The sequence below is a fragment of the Trachemys scripta genome, chromosome 23 (genome assembly GCF_013100865.1).
Source record: "Trachemys scripta elegans isolate TJP31775 chromosome 23, CAS_Tse_1.0, whole genome shotgun sequence".
Lineage (NCBI taxonomy): Eukaryota > Metazoa > Chordata > Testudines > Emydidae > Trachemys > Trachemys scripta.
The window spans coordinates 15,142,525-15,155,331 of NC_048320.1; the positions used below are offsets into that span (position 1 = coordinate 15,142,525).

General features: G+C 66.2%; 1 protein-coding gene across 7 annotated transcripts in view; it reads left to right on the top strand.

The window, feature by feature from the left end:
- Positions 1–12,807, top strand: part of WNK4 (WNK lysine deficient protein kinase 4) — a 31,731-nt gene that overhangs the window by 12,009 nt on the left and 6,915 nt on the right. For 6 of the 7 annotated variants that reach the window (XM_034756197.1, XM_034756193.1, XM_034756190.1 and 3 more), the window contains 11 exons: positions 7,133–7,305; positions 7,902–8,122; positions 8,371–8,528; positions 9,447–9,535; positions 9,812–10,031; positions 10,380–10,710; positions 11,024–11,163; positions 11,265–11,338; positions 11,553–11,694; positions 12,145–12,261; positions 12,339–12,512. In XM_034756197.1, the coding sequence (XP_034612088.1) occupies positions 7,184–7,305; positions 7,902–8,122; positions 8,371–8,528; positions 9,447–9,535; positions 9,812–10,031; positions 10,380–10,710; positions 11,024–11,163; positions 11,265–11,338; positions 11,553–11,694; positions 12,145–12,261; positions 12,339–12,512 (1,788 nt within the window). In that variant the 5' untranslated portion in view covers positions 7,133–7,183. The remainder of the gene's footprint in view (positions 1–7,132; positions 7,306–7,901; positions 8,123–8,370; positions 8,529–9,446; positions 9,536–9,811; positions 10,032–10,379; positions 10,711–11,023; positions 11,164–11,264; positions 11,339–11,552; positions 11,695–12,144; positions 12,262–12,338; positions 12,513–12,807) is intronic. The other variant, XM_034756194.1, reaches the window with a different exon arrangement.

Here is a 12,807-nt window from a genome sequence, read left to right on the forward strand (position 1 = left end):
CCCCCCCCCCCCCCCCCCCCCCGAGCTCTGCCAGTGCCCCTCGGTTAGGATTTCCTCATTCAGCATCTCTTGTCCCAAGCGTCCTGTGCCATGCAGAGCCAAGGAGCATGTGAGCAGACTTAACAAGCCTGTTTTGAGCCCTAATCCTGCAGAGAATCAGCCGCTGTGGTACAAATATAGGAGTTTGTACCACAAATAAAAGTGGTTGTGGTTGTGCCCTTTCAGAAATAGCTTTGTCCTGCATTTGTCACACAGTTGTCATTTATTGCTTTTAAAATATAAACGGTCACTTGACCTCAGCCCTGACCCGCTATTCCAGTCCTGAGCTTCTCACCCAGCTGCCCTGCCGGTGCCCCTCACTCCCGACCCGCAGCCCCTGCCAGCCCANCCCCCCCCCACCTCTGCCGGTGCCCATCAGTCCTTGCCCGGAGCCCCCTGCTACCCCAGCCCTGGGCTCCTCACACATAATAGTCTTGGCCTGACATATTTCTGGTTTCTGAAATCAGGTTTAAAGCAGTGTTTTTATTGACTGATGCCTGGGGGATGCTGGGAGGGGCTGGGGAAACCAGAGGCCCAAAGTGGGTCCAACTGGTAAATATTTGTTTATCATGAGCGGTTTCCTGCAGGACCCCCCCCCCCCTCCGCCGCCACCGTGGGCAGTGGCGCAGAGCCAAGAGCTGGAGTTGCCTGAACTGGCCAGGGCGTGTCTGCACGCTCTCTCCTTATGCACCGAGCGCTTGTCCCTTCCCCAGAGCCCGTGCTGCTGTGGGCGGAGCAGAGCTGAGGAAGGGGGGCTGGTGAACCCAAGCTGGGCCCCCCCAGGTGGACGTGAGCCCTTCAACGGGGTAGGGGCCTCTAGGGTTGCTGTTTTACAGTGTCTGTGGTAGTGCTGGGCGCATCCCAAACACTGGCAGGACAGGCCTTGCTCCGGGGGGGCCTGGGCGGGGACGGCATGCGGAGAGTGTCCGGGGGTGACCCAGAACCCTTAGCCTGAACTTGTCTTGTGCTTACAGGCCTCTCTCTACTGGCGCTGCACTGCGGGGGGTCGCGTTACACCCCAGGGAGGGGGGCAGGGGCTCCTGGTGCGTTTCAGGTGCCTGGGGGCAGCCTCTGCGCCCACATGCCCAGCTGGGAATGCAGCTCCAGGCTGTCCTAGTGGCCCTTAGGTTCAGGGCAGGTGGGTAACATCTCCTCTGGTTACTGCTCCACTGGCCCCAGGGCAGCCCGCCCCTCTCCGGTCATTCTGGGTGTGAGTCCATGCAGCTTCTGGGTGGCAGAGCCCTGAGCCGGCCTCCCCATGGGTAGCAATACAGTGGGGGAGACCCCACGCTGGCTGCCCAGGCAGGGCGGACTGGGGCTGTGGTCTGTAGGCTGGGCTCTTGTTTTGTGCCTCAGACTGGCGCACGCTGGGACAGTGCTGCCCAGGTGCTCTGGTCACGGCCTGGCACGAGAGGTCCTGTACTCCCCGGTTACGCTGCGTGGTGTGGGCACCGCTGGGGGACCTGTTGATCTGTGGGAACACCCCATTCCCTGGTGCAGGCAGTACCATTCCCTCTCCTGGGGGACAGACCTCCCTTGAAGTCTTGGCTCTAGCAGGGCTGTCAGTACTTGCCTGACCCTCGGGGCAGGGCTGGGTGTGTAAGGAGGTGCCAGGTGTTGCTCCTTGGCTGCCCGCTGACGAAGCAGCCATGGTGCTGCGCTGGGAGCCCCTTTCTGCCTGGCTGTGGTTGGGTTGATGGGTTTCTGCCCCCACCAGACTGATCTGGGAGCCGCTTGTTCCAGGCCTGGTGGTTCCTGGTACATGTTGGGGCTGTTGAGTTTCACGGAACCTAGGAAAACGGTCTGCCCCCTGCACCCCACTAGCTGAGCAGCCGTGGGAGGGTTCGGCTCCTCGCGCCCAGGGGTGCTCTGACTGTGGGTGCCCGTCAGGAAGTGAATGGAAGAGCTGAGTTGTTTTCAAGCTGCTGTGGGATGCGAGGGGTGAGGGACACAGAATCGCGGTACACATGGAGGCTGGGCCTCTGCTCCCAGCCTGGGAGGAGACCACAGCAAGCAGGGAGGCTCCGTAGAGGCTGGCGCTGATCTCTTCTCCAGGCGGCAGTTCGGTGCCAGCCACGCTCTTTCCCGGGTTGCTGTTTCTCGGGGGCAGCAGCACGCTGGCTCCAGCTGGAGAGGTCTGTGGGGCCCTCCCAAGTGGGGATTTATGGCCGGGTGCTATTTCAGGGTTGGGCTGCACTCGCGATGGTGGCCTGCAGAGGCTTTTAGCTATAAATGCACCATAATTATGTCAATTGGTCCCCTCTCCAGGAGGCTGGGCCCTGCACAATGGGGCTTTCAGAGGCTGCTGCTCGGCCCTGCTGCCCAGGGCATCACAGAGCTGGGTCTGTAGCCAGAGCCTCATAAACACCTTCGGAGAGGAAGAAACGTGTAAAAATACCACACCGCCTCCCCCAGCTCCACCTCGGCAGGGGCCAATGAGAGCAGCGGGGCGCCCGGGCTGGCAGCGGGACCTAGCAGTGAGAGCCCGGCCGGCTCTGGCACTTGGGACTCGGTGGCTCTGGGTGGCTGAACTGCTGGGAGCCCTCAGCTGGGAGTTGGGGCGGGAGGCAGACGGTGTCTGCAGAGCCCTCGGGGAGCTCAGTGGCGCTTCTCCAACACACGGTGAATCCCCGGCTTTGGGCTTTAATTCCAAGTGCTCGTTGCTCGCCCCGGGTCCTCTCCTCATGTGCAGGACACACACTTACTGCAGCTTTTCTCCTGGTCCCAGTCCCCCTGCCCACAGGGACTGGCCAGAACTCCCTTGGTTCAGCCTCGCCCGGAGGAGGCCAGCCCTGCCTTGGCAAGCCGGGGGGGGGCTTCCATCCCAGCTTGTTAGCCGGCTCCAGCGTCTGTGACCCAGAGCGTCGTACTGCTGTGCACGAGGCGGCTATTAGCGAGGTACATTGTGTCCCTGCCCTCCAGGCTGAGCGAGGCTGCTGGAGCTGGGGGGTGCATCACCTGCCGGTGCATATGCTGAGCAGACGCCTTAGGGGCCCTTCTCAGTGAGTGGAGCCGGGGGTTGCTGCTGGCATTGCTTGGCAGCGCCCTCCTGGGGCTTGTCCGTTGGGCACAGGCCATCTTGGCCTGTGTGGAGCTGCTGGGGCACCTGGCCCACAAGGTGAACTTTCACCAAACGTAGCGCTGCCGAAAGGGTGTCAGGACAGAACCCAGGCATCCTGGCTCCTAGCCCCTCCCTCGCCCAGTCGTAGCCCCCACATCTCAATGGTAATGGATCAAGAATGCTAAGCAGCATGTGCCAGCTTGGTTATTGCCCTCCGGGCATGGGGGGTACAGGACTGGAGGGCAGGCTGTGCCCTCGCAGCTCTGGGGGTGGCACGATCCCCCCCCTGCATTCTAGCACTCCATCTGGGGGAGCCCGTATGCGCTGTCCAGGCACGGTGAGCCCCTGGGGTGGGGGGCAGCAGCTCGCAGGCTTGGGCAACAGATTCCGGAGTTCCTGGATCTGGTTCCTCGTGAGCACCTTAGGAGACGTGTAGCTTCCCGGAGCCCAGCCCTGTGCCAGGCCAGACCCCCTCCCCTCCCCCCTCTGGGCTGGAAGCTGGGGGTGGGGAGCTGCCCGGGGACTGTCTGGGGCTGGGATGCTCTCGGGCGACTCCCCAAGTGCTTCCGGCTGCTGTTTGTAATGAACTGAGGCTCAGCGGGTCCCTGGCGAGTTTGTTGGGTCTCAGGCTGGTGCCACTGGATGTGTTGGTTGGTATTTCAGTTTGGGAGCTGGAATGGTGGTCTCCTCCTCGGCTGCTATGGGTCAGGACGGGCAGAGCAGGGGCTGGGAGATCAGTTCACTTGCCCTGGATCTAAAAGGTGCCATTCATAGCTCTCGGCGGGTTCCCTGCTCTGGGCTGGGCGGGGTCAGGGCCCCGAACGTGGGTGTGAAAGGAGGGGATTGTGCACACCCCACGTGGGGCACTGGGCAGCTGCAACCCAACCATGGGGCCAGTTATGATGCAACGAAAACATTACGAAAGATTCCCGGGCTGATTTATGGCTCCTGCGAGCCAAGGGGCTGAGCGCACGGCTCCCTGGAGCCTGCCGCTTCCAGTGTTTAGGAACGCGGCAGCCGCGAGCCGTTGGTTTCTTTGGCTGTCAGGGCAGGGATGTGGAGAGCTGTCCCAGCCGGGCAGCTCCGGATCCTGCCTGCGCTCTGCCTGCTCGCTGCCTGGCGCTGGGGCGGGGGGGGGCCGGCCCCCCCCAGGCCCCCAGGGGCCCGGCTCTCATCAGGGGGGGGCAGAGGGGGGGGGGTGCTGTCGGATGTAGGGCTGCAGCCCCCCAGGAGCAGTGTTCCCGCTCCCAGCAGGCAGGGCCTGCGCGGCACGTTCGGCATTTCGAGCGCAGGCCAGGAATCGACCGGGGGCTGTGGATGGAGTCAGTTCTTGCTGCTCCAGGCTCGTGTCATTTCATGTGCCTGCCTTAAAGATACGCCAAGGCAAACTGGGCTCGCAGCGACTGCTGGGGTATCGCCTCCACGCCAGGCCTGGCTCCCCAGTATTATCACGGGCCAGGGCCAAGGAGAGAGCTGTGGCCCCATAGCGCCTTGCGGGTGGGGGAACAGGAGCTCCGGCCCCTGGCTAGGGAGAGGGTGCCACAGGCCGGGCAGTGGCTGGTGCTGGGGCAGGGGGATCAGCCCTCCACTTGTGCCAGTTTCTCCGGACATTGCTGGGTTCTGCGAGAGAGGGAGCAGGGCCTTGGGCACAGTTACCAGCATGTCAGCGGCCAGGCACGGCTCCTGGGGAGGGTTTGGTTTGTGGAGCACATGACAGGAATGCATGGGGACTCCAGAGCCTGGACAGCACGCGGGGAGCGCTGTGGGGTGGGGGCTGGAGGGGGGAGGGGGGGGGGGGCAAGGGGAGGGGGGGCGGAGGAAGGGGTTGTGTGTGTGCTGAGCAGGACTCATGGGCGTTTGCCTGGCCTGTGGGTGGAAGGGAAGCTGTCCTGGCTGGCGCCAGCAGCCCTGGTGAGGGGATGGAGCTGCCAGGCTGAGCTCCAGGGGGCAGGTGCCTGTGCCCTCCCTGCTGACCTTGGGGCTGGGCTCCTAGTCACGGTGCTTTAAGCCTCTGTCAAAGCTCCACTTCTGCTGCCACTTTAATTAACTTGAGCAGGAGGAACATGGAAAAACCGGGCCCAGAGCCTGACGCGCCTGTGCTGCCAACAAAGGCGGCATTGAGGCTCGCGTGGCCCCCTGCCATAAAGGTGCCCTGTGTCTGCACTCGCCAGCCGCCCGCCCGCTCTCCGAGGAGGCAGCAGGAATTGTTCCTTGTGTACGGGTGCAAGGCTGGCCCGAGGGGCCGTGCTGGCTGGGCGGGAGACACTGGCGGGGCTATGCCAGGTGGAGGGGGCATCCCAGGGCAGGCTGCCCCTGTGCACACAAGTTCTCTCTTGGCCAGGGCATTGGCTGGCAGGAGCTGTGCTGGGCGCTGAGCGCTCCCTCCTGTCTCTTGTCACAAGCTCTCAGGCTGCGAATTGGGACCCAACTACCTGGGCCCTGCTGAGCCGCGGGGTGGGGGGTGCTTAGCACCTGGAGGTCACCAGGCCTCGGCCCCCCCTTGTGCAGGGGCTGGTGACTGATGCCCCAGGACTGCTATGCTGGGGCAGAATCCCCAGTGGAAACGAGCCCCCGCGCTCCTGCCCCGCTCCCCGCGCGAACGCAGGTGCGTGCCCTGAGCTGGGGCACAAAGGCAGGCTGGGTGGGCTGCTGGGGAGGAGTCGGGTTTGCCCCCCCTGGGATAAAAGGTGGCGCCGATCTCCGGCCCTGCACGGCCCACAGCTGCAGCAGGAGGTGCAGACACCGGTGGCTTTGTGGGTGTCACTCCGCGTCCATGTGGGCGCATACCCAGCGCTGTGCGAGTGGGCAGACTCCTCTGGCTGGGCCCACTGGCGCAGGAGGGAGAGGGGCCCTGCGCTGCCTCACCAGCCAGTGACCTGCGTCCTCGCTGGAGAATCTCAGTGCTGGGCTGGGGGCGGCTTCTGTCTCACTAACACCCCAGCGTGCTGCGCGGGCACCGTGCCCCCTCCAGCCAGCCGCTGAAATGCTGGCCCAGCCCCTCCCTCCATCCAGCATGTGGCTTAACAGGGGAGCAGCAAATCCAGAGTAAGCCAAAAAGTCTCACCCCTGCCCTGTCCCTGGCGGGCCCCTCCGCTCCCTGGAAGGGGCGGGGGAGACGCGTCCTTCCCCTGCGGGGGCTGGCACACAGGGGGCTTGGTTTGGCCCCGGCTCTCTCTGTGCAGAGCCCGGCTGTTTGCTGGGCAAAGGGTCCTGCTGTCCCTGCTTGCTCTCGGGGGCTGGGAGGTGAGTGAATTTCCGCTCTTGTGCCCGCAGCCCCGGGCTGCTCTGTCCTCCCCCGACGCTCCATGTCCATCCTGACCCAGATACGGGCTGTCTCTGGTGCTGATAAGCTGGGCCGGGGCGTTCTGGGGGAGTCTGGCAGCTGGGCTGCACAGTACGTCCAGCCGGCGCGATTAGCGGCTGCCAGCTCCCCAGCCCTGCGCTGCTCCAGGGCGTGGGGGGGGGGGAGGATGCTCTGCGTGGCCTTGCTGGTGCCGTGGTGCCTGGCTCTGCTCGTCTCTGCTACGTGAGTAATGCCGCTGCCCTGGGCAGCGCCAACACCACTCCCGGGGCTGCTGGGACAGGCCATGGCTGCTGTCTGTGTGGGGCACCGGTGCCCACGCAGCCAGTCTGGGCTCTGTACTGGGAGCTTGGCGTGGCCTTGCTGCCGTGTATGTGGCTGGCAAAGGGAGCCGGGAGGATGGATAGGGGAAACAATAGGGGCTCCATCTCTAGGTGGGAGCATGGAGGCTCTTAGTGGCTGGGTTGTTTTGAGGAGCTCCGTGGTAGGGGTATGGGGGAGCAAGAGGGGAGCTCCGTGGCAGGGGTATGGGGGAGCGCGGGGGGGCGCNGGGGGGGAGCTCCGTGGCAGGGGTATGGGGTAGCGCGGGCGTGCTCCGTGGCAGGGGTATGGGGGAGCGCGGGGGCGGCTCCGTGGCAGGGGTATGGGGCTGGCTCAGGCCAGGACCGGTCCCTTGTGCCAGAGGGCGCCCCCCAGTGGCCACTCATGCCTCCCCTGTGGGTTCCTTGCAGACTCGGAAGCTGTCGAAGGCTGAACGGCAACGCTTCAGTGAGGAGGTGGAGATGCTGAAGGGCCTGCAGCATCCCAATATTGTCCGCTTCTACGACTCCTGGAAGTCGGCCATCAAGGGCCAGATCTGCATCGTCCTGGTCACTGAGCTCATGACCTCGGGCACCCTGAAAACGTGAGCGGGGCTGGGCTGGCAGGGGGGAGGGCTCCGGGTTCTGGCTGGGTGGCGCTGTGTGGCAGGCGGAGAGGGGGCACTGGGGCCTGGGGGGAGAGGGGGTAGGGTCCTAGCTGGTGGTGGGGGAGCCTGTCTGGCCTGCGTGTGACGGCTGTGGTTGCTGGCACAGCGAGCTTGGCCGGCATGTGGGCCAGTTGCATTCCTGGCGTGAAGGGGCCGGGGCAGGATCCGGGCAGAGCTCGCAGCGCCTCTCGGCAGCCGCATACCGGGGTGGGCCTGAGAACTGGTGGGGGTCTGGGGCAAAGCCCAGGGCCTGCCAGGCGCTCTGCGACCCCCGACCCCCCGCTGCACAGCGTGTCGCCCGCCGGCTCAGGAACAGCTGTCAGTGCATCCTGGGCGCCCTTCTCTCGCCGTGCTGCGCTGCACCAGGCATGCTTGGCCCTTGGCAAGCCCGCTGTGTGTGCTGCCTGGGTGAGAAGAGTCTCCACGCAGCCTGCGCCGGGACCCTGCTGCCCAGTTCCGTGCAGCTCGGGCGGCGCCTGGCCGGGGGGAGCAGCTGGAGTCGCCCCCTCATGCCGCCCGTGTCGCCCTCGCAGCTACCTGAAACGCTTCAAGGAGATGAAGCTGAAGGTCCTGCAGCGCTGGAGCCGGCAGATCCTCAAGGGGCTGCACTTCCTGCACACGCGCTCGCCCCCCATCATCCATCGCGACCTCAAGTGTGACAACATCTTCATCACCGGCCCCACCGGCTCCGTCAAGATCGGGGACCTGGGCCTGGCCACGCTCAAGCGGGCCTCCTTTGCCAAGAGTGTCATAGGTACCGGTGTGCTGGGCGTGCGAGCGGCCGGGCCCCTGGGGCAGGTTCCCCAGGATAGCCTGGCTGAGGGGCCACTCATGGTCCGGGGGGTGCCCTGCGCCATGGGACCTCTGGGGGGCCAACGCCAGCCTGGCTCTGCTGAGCGCGGCCTCCCCTGCAGCCAGCCCCCCTCCCCCCAGGCCGGCAGGGTGTGGCTAGCCAGCCCCAAGGAGCAGCTTGGTGCTGAGTTGTGTCCCCCGCGCCCCCAGGCACCCCGGAGTTCATGGCCCCCGAGATGTACGAGGAGAAGTACGACGAGGCGGTGGATGTGTATGCCTTCGGCATGTGCATGCTGGAGATGGCCACCTCGGAGTACCCCTACTCGGAGTGCCAGAACGCCGCCCAGATCTACCGCAAGGTCACCTCGGTGAGTGGCTGCGTCTGCGCCTCGATGCGGGGACCCCCAGCCGGCACCGCTCTGCCAGGGAAACCCCTCCCCCACCGGAACCACTCTGGGGGCCCGGGGACCCTCCCCCACTCCCCCCCGAGCCGCTCAGCCCAGCCTGGCTCTTAGCTAAGACGTTCCCTCCTTCCTGAGGCTGCCCTGGGAGCAGCTCCACGCCCAGACACTTGGGCAGAGATGCCCAGGCCAGCCGCTAGCCACAGCTGAACTCTTGGGTCCGTTGGCTGGGGACAGAAGGGGGAGCCGAGCGGCTCTCCTGGCTGCCCTTGCAGGCGGGCCCCATTCCCCCAGAGCTGTGCCTCCCCGCTGCCCCCTGCTCTGCTCCCCGCCACAGGTTTCTGTCTGGCGGAGGCCGCGCGCTGCTCCCTGGCATGCCGGGACCTGGGAGCAACAGCCTCCAGCGTTAATGGGGCGGAACCAGGAAGCTGTTTGTGAACCTGGTCCGCTCCGCTGCCCTGGGCCAGCCTGCAGCCTTAACGACCCTGAGCCGGCCAGATCCAGCATGGTGCCGGTTTGCTCCATGACCTGCCGTCCCCCCGAACTGCTCTGACCCCTCGTTCAGGCCAGGGAGGGGCCTGGCCAGGGACTGGTGCTGGGTGGTTCTTCTCACTCTGAGCCACTGGCTCTCGCCTGCCTGAATCGGGGTCTCTGTCCCCGGGGTGAGGGGTGTTTCCTCCCGGCCCCTCCCTGTGGGGTCCCTTCCAAGCTCAACTTGTGGGTACTGGGAGTCAGGTCCCCGGAGCCAGAGGGCAGCCCCAGAGGTCATTTGCTCACAGGGCCAGTCTCACCTCAGTCCGGCCCCCTGCACGTTCAGGGACGTCTGCTCGCAGCGCTGCGGAGGGTGCCTGGGACCTGCCTGACTGCCGGGATGTCTCCCTGCAGGGCATGAAACCCAACAGCTTCTACAAGGTGAAGGTGCCAGAGCTGAAGGAAATCATTGAGGGCTGCATTCGCATGAACAAGGCTGAGAGGTGGGCGTGGCAGGGCAGGAGTGTGGGGCCATAGGGCTTGCGGGGCGCAGGGCTGTGGGGCTGGAGGCCTCTGGGGTAGTGGGAGCTGGCCGGATTGGGCTGGCGGCCTGGGTTCCAGATGAGCTAGGGCGCCCTGGTGCCGGCTCAGTCCATGTGCCGGGCTCTGTCCCGTGGTGCCAGTTGTGCTGGATGGGGTCCCTGTGCCGTATGGGTTCCCCCGCTGGGCAGCGGCCCCCCAGGGTGCCCAGGCTGCGCTGACCCCGACCTGTCCGCCAGGTACACCATCCAGGACCTGCTGGAGCATTCCTTCTTCCAGGAGGACACGGGGGTGCACGTGGAGCTGGCCGAGGAGGACGACGGCGTCAAGTCCGGCCTCAAGCTCTGGCTGCGCATGGACGACACCAAGAAACTGCACGGCAAGTACAAGGACAACAACGCCCTCGAGTTCCTCTTCGAGCTGCACAAGGACGTGGCCGAGGAGGTGGCCCAGGAGATGGTAGGTGCCCGCGGGGGGAGGGGGAGCAGCCTTGCCCCCGCCTGGGATGGGGAGACAATGATCTGGGCCAGGCCCGGTCCCCTCCGCGGACCCACGCTGCCCACAGCTCTGGCACAGGGGAAGCTGCTGGCTTGCCGCTGCCTGTAGCGGGCGCTGCTGCCTTGTGCAGGGGGCAGGGTCCGTTCTGGGGCAGCGATCGTCTTACCCTCTGCCTGGGCTGCCCCGGCGCAACCGAGCCCCATCCCTCCGTCCCCCTCTCCCTTGGTGCCCTGACCTCGCCTGTGCCCGGATCGCTCTGCCAGGCTGGGCCGGGGCAGGGCCTGACGCGCCCCCCCACACCTCCTGCAGGTGACCCTGGGCTTTGTGTGCGAGGCGGACTACAAGCTGGTGGCCAAGGCGGTGCGGGACCGCGTGGTCACCATCAAGCGCAAGCGGGAGAAGGTGAAGCGGGCGCAGGATGAGCTGCGGCGCCAGGAGCAGGAGAAGCAGCCGGGCGTCCTGCCCCTGCTGGAGGAGCTGAAGTGCCCCCCGGTGCCTGCCACCCCCCAGGCCTCGCCGGCCACGCCTGGCTCCGGGGACTCTGTCTTTGGGGGCACCTTCCCCCCGGAGCCCGAGGAGCCCGAGGCAGATCAGCACCAGCTCTTCCTGTACCGGCATACCAGCTACTCCTCCACCACCTGTACGTAGCCAGTGCGCGGGCACTGCGGGGCGGGGGGAGGGGTGTGGCTGGCATTGGCCTGCGTCTCCCTGGGGTGCAGAGAGAGCAGCTCCCAGCCTCTCCTTGGCATCTGCGGCTGGCATTGTTGGGAGCCTGGAACGTGGTGCCCTGGTGCAGCTGCTCCTGTTTCTCTTCCGTTCTCCCGGGTAAGGGGGGCGAGAAACGGCAGCTCCGGGGGGGAGCCTGCCCTGGCCCTCCTGCATGGGCAGCTGGCAGCCAGGTTTGGGGGGCTGGGCCCCTGGGCTGGCCACTCACCCTGCTCTCTGCTCCCCAGCTGACTGCGAGACGGACGGGTACCTGAGCTCCTCTGGGTTCGTGGACTCGCCCGACCTGTCCCTCTGCCACTCAGGCACCTTCTCCACCGGGGACCCTTCCAGCCCACCAGCTGCCCAATCAGAGAGCTGCTTCCCCGTGGTGAGTGGTGCCTCGCGCTGCCACGGGGCACCTGGCGCTCCCCTTTGGGGGGGCTGCTGGGGGTGCCATGATGCCCCCTCACTCCGGCTTCTCCCCCGCAGAGCATCGCTGTGAGCTCGCCCATGGAGCGCCTGCCGTCTGCCCCGGCCAGTGAGTTCTCTTCCCCAGTGGACAGGTACATCTGGGCCCTGCTCCGTCAGCACCGTGCCCCAGCCCCTTGGAGGAGGAGTCAGCTATTGCCCCCGTGGGAGGGGTTGGCTGGAAGGGGCTGGGACTGGTCTCTGAGATGGGGATCAGGGTGGGATACGGGGGATATTGGGCTGGGGCAGGTGGGGATCGGCCATTAGTAACTCTTGCCCCTGTGCTGTGGTGCTATGGCCTCCCCCCAGCTACGCGTCTGACGTGGCGTCCGGCCTGAGCGACGGCTGCGAAGGGCTCTCGGCCAGCGAGCAGAACGCCAAGCTGCCGGCCAAGCGGGCCTCGGGGAAGCTGCTGCGGCGCCGAGCCAGGTCAAGGCTGCGCATCACCAACGTAAGCGCCACCGGCGCCTGCCCTGCCTTCGCCCACAGGCTCCGAGGGGCGGAAGTTTGCTGTGAACGGGAGTGTGGGGCGGGGGCTGTCGCGGGGAGGTCAGGGTGGCAGGGAACAAGGGGCCGATCTCCCTGGTTCCTAGCTGGCCCTGGCCCCATGGGAGCACCGCGGTGGCTGCTCCAGCGCCCCGGGTCCCGCTCTCCTGCCCTGTGTGGACGTGCAGTTCACAGGGAACAACGCAGGGGGCAGAAGCGCCGATCGGCCCTTCACGTTTCCATTGAAGGGGGAAAAGGGCCCCCCAAACCCACCCATCTGCACAGGCTGAGAAGCGGGGCTGGCACAGGCCTGGTACCGCAAGCGCTGGCCCCACCCTGTGCGTTATCTGGCTCCCGGCGGGGGGTGGGGTGGGGGGGTCTCCGCAGCTGCCTGTGAGCTGCCCCTGCCCCACAGATCTCGGACAAGAGCGACCGGGTGGTGGAGTGCCAGCTGCAGACCTACAACAACAAGATGGTGACCTTCAAGTTCGACCTGGACGGGGACAACCCGGAGGAGATTGCGGCCGTCATGGTGAGTGCAGGGCCTGGCCGGGCTCGGCAGGGTTTGGGGGCCCACGCCCAGCACTGACCCCCTGCTCGGCCCCACAGGTCAATAACGAGTTCATCCTCCAGTCGGAGCAGGACAGCTTTATCCATCGGATCCAGGACATCATCCAGCGCGTGGAGACCCTGCTGCGCAAGGACGGGCACGGTGCCACTGGAGCGGCTGGCAGCCCACAGTCTGAGAGCCTGTCGCCCTCTGCCACCAGCAACGGCCTCCCGGTGAGCCCCCTCGTCCCCCGGTGAGCCGCGCCTCCCCGTCCTCCCCCCCCTCCCCCGGTGAGCCGCGCCCCCCCCCCCTCGTCCCCCGGTGAGCAGTGCCCCCCCCGTCCTTCCCCTCCCCCTCGTTCCCCGTTGAGCAATCCCCCCCACCACCCTCCGGCCGCCCGGTGAGTGGCCTCCTCGCTCTCGGTGAGCAGCCTTCCCGGTGAGCAGCCTTCCCGGTGAGAGGCCCCCCCCCCCGTCCATGCATCGCTCCAGAGAGCATGTTCCAGCTTCCCGGGCTGTGCCGGAGGGG